General features: G+C 54.3%; 1 protein-coding gene across 1 annotated transcript; it reads right to left on the bottom strand.

The window, feature by feature from the left end:
* Positions 1-1,519: 1,519 nt before the first annotated feature.
* Positions 1,520-4,068, bottom strand: LOC127295980 (heat shock cognate 70 kDa protein). The gene is made up of 2 exons (XM_051326007.2): positions 3,700-4,068; positions 1,520-3,581 (listed from the first exon to the last, which is right to left on the bottom strand). Exons 1-2 carry the CDS (start codon positions 3,923-3,925, stop codon positions 1,840-1,842), a joined length of 1,968 nt encoding a protein of 655 aa, XP_051181967.1. The 5' UTR covers positions 3,926-4,068; the 3' UTR covers positions 1,520-1,839.
* Between the last annotated feature and the right edge of the window lie 1,915 nt (positions 4,069-5,983).

Below are 5,983 nucleotides of genomic sequence, written 5' to 3'. Positions count from 1 at the left end.
GTTCTGCCCTCGACGTTCCGACAAATTTGAATTTGTCCAATCCCTAGGTGCTTCAGGGGACCTTGTAATAATTTGGAACAGCTTGCTCTTCAGTGGACAGGTCTTACACCGTGAGAGATTTGCACTTTTCCATTAAATTCAACTCAACTCATCCGAATAAAACATGCATTCTTTCAAATATATATGGGCCATGAGGTCCAGAAAAAACAGTTGTTTGTAGACTGGTGTAAGAATATGGAATTTCAACCTGATTTTGTGGCTGTTTTTGGCGACTCTACCTTCATGAGATCAGCAGAAAATAGAAACCAGCCGGCAGGCTTTGATCAAATTAACCAACTAGCCAAGTGTATTACTATCATGTTGACGGCTAATTTTTTATCACTGAGATTTACGGGATGTGCGCCAAGGCGCACGTCTAAATCTAGCATATGTTATGTACCGCACCCCTTGAGAGGTGTCAGTCATTGTCCCCAAATCATCTCTTCCCTAAACTCATCTAGGTTTACAATAGTTGCCTAGTTATCTATTTTATGAACTGAAGAATTTACTTGGTTTCTTCTAGATGTCTCTTTTCTAGATTACCAAATGGTCTTCTTAGACCAAATATTTAGCAAACGTACATTTGTTCCCTGATACAAAGTTTCGCTTTAGCTAGCAAGTTGCGCCTGGTGAGCTTGGAGGTTGGAGCACTACGTGCTAAATTGAACGTTTGAATTCTAGTCATCTTTTCAGAATTATTCTGCTGCAATTCATTCTTCATGTATGTATTGCACTTGCTCGGCTTCCCAAATTGCTGACAGCCAATTTTATACTTCATGGGCTTCTTGGAGTTCCTGAACTCCTAAGCACGCCGACCTAATTGCGGAGGAAGAGGCAACGCTTGTTCCTGTGAGGCAGACTAGTTAGCTTGACCTCGTTGAAGTGTTCAGCATTAAACCCAATTGGAACAGGAACACTTCAGCAGTATTGTAGCTGAAACACAATCTTTTGTTTGGAAGTGATTAAATCTTTGTTTCGTTTACGACACATGTGTTTTGCTCAGTGCAGAAAACAAGTATCTGCCTCCCGTTGAAACAGTATTCAGTTCCAGCACAGAATCAACGGCAACTACTACGTAGACATCTATCCAGTCCCGGAAATGCCTGTGTACTAAGTATTTTGCAAGGTCATGGACGCGTACCGGAAGTGCTGTCAGCAGATACAATATTAGGGACTGAACGAAATATTTCCTCAGCGAAGTTCAGTTGGCGTCGCCGCCGAGGATAACCATTTCATCCAGACATGGCGTCGCCGCCGGGGATAGTCGATCCTTGTTGTTTCTTGCGGTGGTCGACGCTTCGATGTAGTTGTACCGGACTACGGAGTACCTGGATTGTCAAATTTGCTGCATCATAGGCCCAAGGCAACTCTGCTTTGTACTCTTCAGTTTCAGTTAGACTTGGAAGTGTGGAATTCTGAAAATAAGCCACTACGACACCTACATCTCTGACGTTCCTGTTTCTGATGGGCACAAGTGAGATTGTGGGAAAGACAGAGAGCACATCGATACCATCAGCCAAGAACTGTAATACATATTCCAGCTCCTCCTAAACTCGAGGGGAGACAAGTACCGCTATATGGACGATGTCCCTACTTGTACAGATCATTATTCCCTCTACTAACCTAGTACACATCACTCACTAAACACTCGCTGAACTCGAATTAGCCTCCACACTCGGAAGGCCACCCACCTCCTTCAAGCACTCGCATTATTCGACAGAAGTACAGAACAACATAAACACACAGCAGAACACTGGGCGCGGCACAACCATCTCCGGTACAAGACTTGTCACGACTCGCTTAGTCCACCTCCTCAATCTTGGGCCCTGCACCGCTTCCACCGCCAGTGCCCGCGCCGGCGCTGGGCATGTCCTCGTCCATGCCGGCCGCCCCGCCAGCGCCCTGGTACATCTTGGAGATGATGGGGTTGCAGATGGTCTCCAGCTCCTTCATCTTGTCTTCGAACTCCTCAGCCTCTGCGAGCTGGTTGCCGTCGAGCCACTTGATGGCGTCCTCGATGGCGTCTTCGATCTTCTTCTTGTCCTCGGCGGGGAGCTTGGAGGCGATCTTCTCATCCTTGACGGTGTTGCGCATGTTGTAGGCGTAGTTCTCCAGCGCGTTGCGTGCCTCCACCTTCTGCCGCACCTGCTCGTCCTCCGACTTGTACTTCTCCGCCTCCTGCACCATCCGCTCGATCTCCTCCTTGCTCAGCCGCCCCTTGTCGTTGGTGATGGTGATCTTGTTCTTCTGCCCCGTCGTCTTGTCCTCCGCCGATACGTTGAGGATGCCGTTCGCGTCGATGTCGAAGGTCACGGTGATCTGGGGCACGCCCCGGGGCGCCGGCGGGATGCCGGACAGCTCGAACTTGCCCAGCAGGTTGTTGTCCTTGGTCCTCGTCCTCTCGCCCTCGTACACCTGGATCAGAACGCCCGGCTGGTTGTCCGAGTAGGTGGAGAAGACCTGCTCCTTCTTGGTGGGGATGGTGGTGTTCCTCGGGATCAGAGTGGTCATCACACCCCCCGCCGTCTCCAGCCCGAGCGACAGTGGCGTGACGTCGAGCAGGAGCAGGTCCTGCACCTTCTGATTGCCCTCGCCGCTGAGGATGGCGGCCTGGACAGCGGCGCCGTACGCGACGGCCTCGTCGGGGTTGATGCTCTTGCAGAGCTCCTTCCCGTTAAAGAAGTCCTGGAGCAGCTGCTGCACCTTGGGGATCCGGGTGGAGCCTCCGACGAGCACGATGTCGTGGATTTGGTTCTTGTCCATCTTGGCGTCGCGGAGGCACTTCTCCACGGGATCCATGCACTTGCGGAAGAGGTCCATGTTGAGCTCCTCGAAGCGGGCGCGGGTGATGGTGGCGTAGAAGTCGATGCCCTCGTACAGCGAGTCGATCTCAATGGTGGTCTGGGCGGTGGAGGACAGCGTCCTCTTCGCCCGCTCGCAGGCCGTCCTGAGCCGCCGCAGCGCCCTCGGGTTGCCGCTGATGTCCTTCTTGTTCTTCCTCCTGAACTCCTGCACGAAGTGGTTCACCATGCGGTTGTCGAAGTCCTCGCCGCCCAGGTGGGTGTCACCGGCGGTGGACTTGACCTCGAAGATGCCCTCCTCGATGGTGAGGATGGACACGTCGAAGGTGCCGCCGCCGAGGTCGAAGATGAGCACGTTCTTCTCCCCGGTGCTGGTGGACTTCTTGTCGAGGCCATAGGCGATGGCGGCGGCCGTGGGCTCGTTGATGATGCGCAGGACGTTGAGCCCCGCGATGACGCCGGCGTCCTTGGTGGCCTGGCGCTGGGAGTCGTTGAAGTAGGCCGGGACGGTGACGACGGCGTTGTTGATGGACGCGCCGAGGAAAGCCTCCGCGATCTCCCGCATCTTGACGAGCACCATGGAGGAGATCTCCTCCGCGGAGAAGGTCTTCTCCTCGCCCTTGTAGGTGACCACGATCATGGGCTTGTCGGCTGCGCCCGGGATCACCTTGAACGGCCACAGCTTCATGTCCGACTGCACGGACGGGTCCGAGAAGCGCCGCCCGATGAGCCGCTTGGCATCTGCATGACAGAACACAGTAGTCAGCAAGTGCTTTTTCAGCAGAAAAAACAGAGCAAAAAGCAGAGTGACTTAGCATTCTCGTCGAATTCTGAAAGACACGGGGGAGGCAGGACTTACCAAAGACGGTGTTGGTGGGGTTCATGGCGACCTGGTTCTTGGCCGCGTCGCCGATGAGCCTCTCGGTGTCGGTGAAGGCGACGTACGACGGCGTGGTGCGGTTGCCCTGGTCGTTGGCGACGATCTCCACCCGGTCATGCTGCCAGACGCCGACGCAGGAGTAGGTGGTGCCGAGGTCGATGCCGATTGCCGGCCCCTCCCCCTTGTTGCCGCCCTTGCTTGCCATCTCGTCCTCTTCTCTTCCGATCAAACGGAACACAAAATTACACGCGGATTCGAGATGCTTTTGTGATCGATCGAGTTGTTCGGTCGGTGAATGTGGATATGCTTTGGGTTTGCTGCCTGAGTTGATGGGAAGGGGCGGCCAGGGCAGAGTCCTTATATACTGGCACGGGAGCGGTGGAGTTCGGGAAGGTTCGCGCGGGAGATGAGGTGTTGGCCGCAGGATCAGCGGCGGGCTGGGGCCGGGCGGAACGGGGAAGCTGGTGGAGGGTTCGGGTGCACGCGCGACAAATCTAGAGCGGTGCCGGCTTCTCTCGGTCGGTCGCATGTTTCTCGCACCGTTTTGGCTTTGGGCTGGTGGCCGGGTGGAGTCTGGCTGGTGGAATCGCCTCCAGTGGGTTCCCGCGACAAGTGGAGAACGCTGGAAGTGTGTGGTGATTGTGGCCGGAGACAAGTAGCAGATTCAGGAGTAATCGTTTTTGCCCAAGGCGTGTGTAGGTGCTCTTAGAGCATCTCCACCGATGCCCCTCGTAGCGCCCCCGATAATGTTTTAGGTGTCGGCAGCGAAAATGGGTTCGCATCGGTGCGCCCTTCGGTGCTGGTCAATTTTCGAGCCAATAGAATCGTCGGTAACCCCGTGCCGGCTTCGCCAAGGACGCGAATCGGGTGCGTCGGCGCCTCGCGGCACGTCTGAAAACGAGCGTGGGCTCCACCTAGCAGCCAGACACATCGATTTCCCACCTTCTACCCATGCCCGAGCCAACTCCCACCCCTCTAGATCGCCACTGTCGCCGTCCCTGCTTGCAGTAGACACCGCCGTCTGTCTAGTAACCGCCGTCCATCGACACGGCCGCCATCCCCTCGACCGGCGGCCGCTGTTTCGCCCGGAACAGAGCTCGCTGCCACCGCGATAGTATCGCTCCGACCGCAAGGTGTTCGTCTGATTGCCGCGATGGACAGCGACGACGAGATGATGGTGCAGCTGTTTACGGAGGAGCAGAACGCTCAGGCTGTTCGGCGGCAACAGCAGCAGCTGATTCTGACGAACATGTTGCGCGTTCGCCAGTTCTTCGTCGTGCCTCAGCGCGGCGGCTCAAAGCCAGGCAAGAGGAGGAACATCAACCGGCATCGTCAAGCCGGCGCAATGCTGCTTGACGCCGACTACTTCAACGATGACGCGACTCATTCGCCAAAAGGAATTTCGGTGCCGGTTTAGGATGAACAAGGAGTTGTTCTTGAAGATTGTCCACGGCGTCAGGGAGTACGAACAAGTACTTCATGGCCAGGCAAGATTGCACAGGTTTGTGGGGCTTCACCTCAATTTAGAAGTGCACTGCTGCAATGCGATGTCTTGCATACGGAGCTCCTTCAGATATAGCCAATGACTACCTACGGATGGCATAGTCGACATGTACAGAGACTCTCTACAGGTTCTGTCGAGCTGTCATAGCGGGTGTTTGCTAAAGACTATTTGAGAGCACCAAGAGAACATGATACAGCTCGGATCCTGCAAAAGAATGCAGCAAGAGGGTTTCCTGGGATGCTCGGAAGCATTGACTGTATGCATTGGGGCTGGAAGAATTACTCGTTTGCTTGGCAGGGGATCTACAAAGGGCATACTGGTGAGTGCAGTGTCATTCTTGAGGCGGTGGCAGACCATGAACATTGGATTTGGCATGCATTTTTCGACATGGCAGGAACAAATAATGATTATCAACGTGCTGCAGCGCTCTCCGGTGTTTGCCAGGCTAGCTGAGAGACAAGCTCCTGCCGTGAACTTTGAGGTAAACGGTCACGCATACAACAAGGGGTACTATCTAGCTGATGATATCTACCGGACGTATGCTACATTTGTGAAAACAATTCCCTCTCCATCAAACGAGATGGAAGCCTATTTTGCAACATCCCGGAAAGCAGCACGCAAGGATGTTGAGCGTGCTTTTGGGGTGCTTCAGCAGCATTTCGCCATTCTCAGGTACCCTGCTCTCACTTGGTCTAAGGCTCAGATGTGGGAGGTGATGAACGCTTGTGTGATCATGCACAACATGATCATTGAGAGCGA

The sequence above is a fragment of the Lolium perenne genome, chromosome 4 (assembly GCF_019359855.2).
Source record: "Lolium perenne isolate Kyuss_39 chromosome 4, Kyuss_2.0, whole genome shotgun sequence".
NCBI classification, from domain to species: Eukaryota; Viridiplantae; Streptophyta; class Magnoliopsida; order Poales; family Poaceae; genus Lolium; species Lolium perenne.
Note: the sequence above shows the minus strand (reverse complement) of the source record. Positions and strands in the feature narration are given on the sequence as shown.

Bases quoted from the DNA above. Each gene is read 5' to 3' on its own strand.
- LOC127295980 (XM_051326007.2), bottom strand. From the start codon at position 3,925: ATGGCAAGCAAGGGCGGCAACAAGGGGGAGGGGCCGGCAATCGGCATC. The intron at 3,582-3,699 runs GTAAGTCCTGCC...TCTGTCATGCAG, and splicing joins CCCCACCAACACCGTCTTTG to ATGCCAAGCGGCTCATCGGG.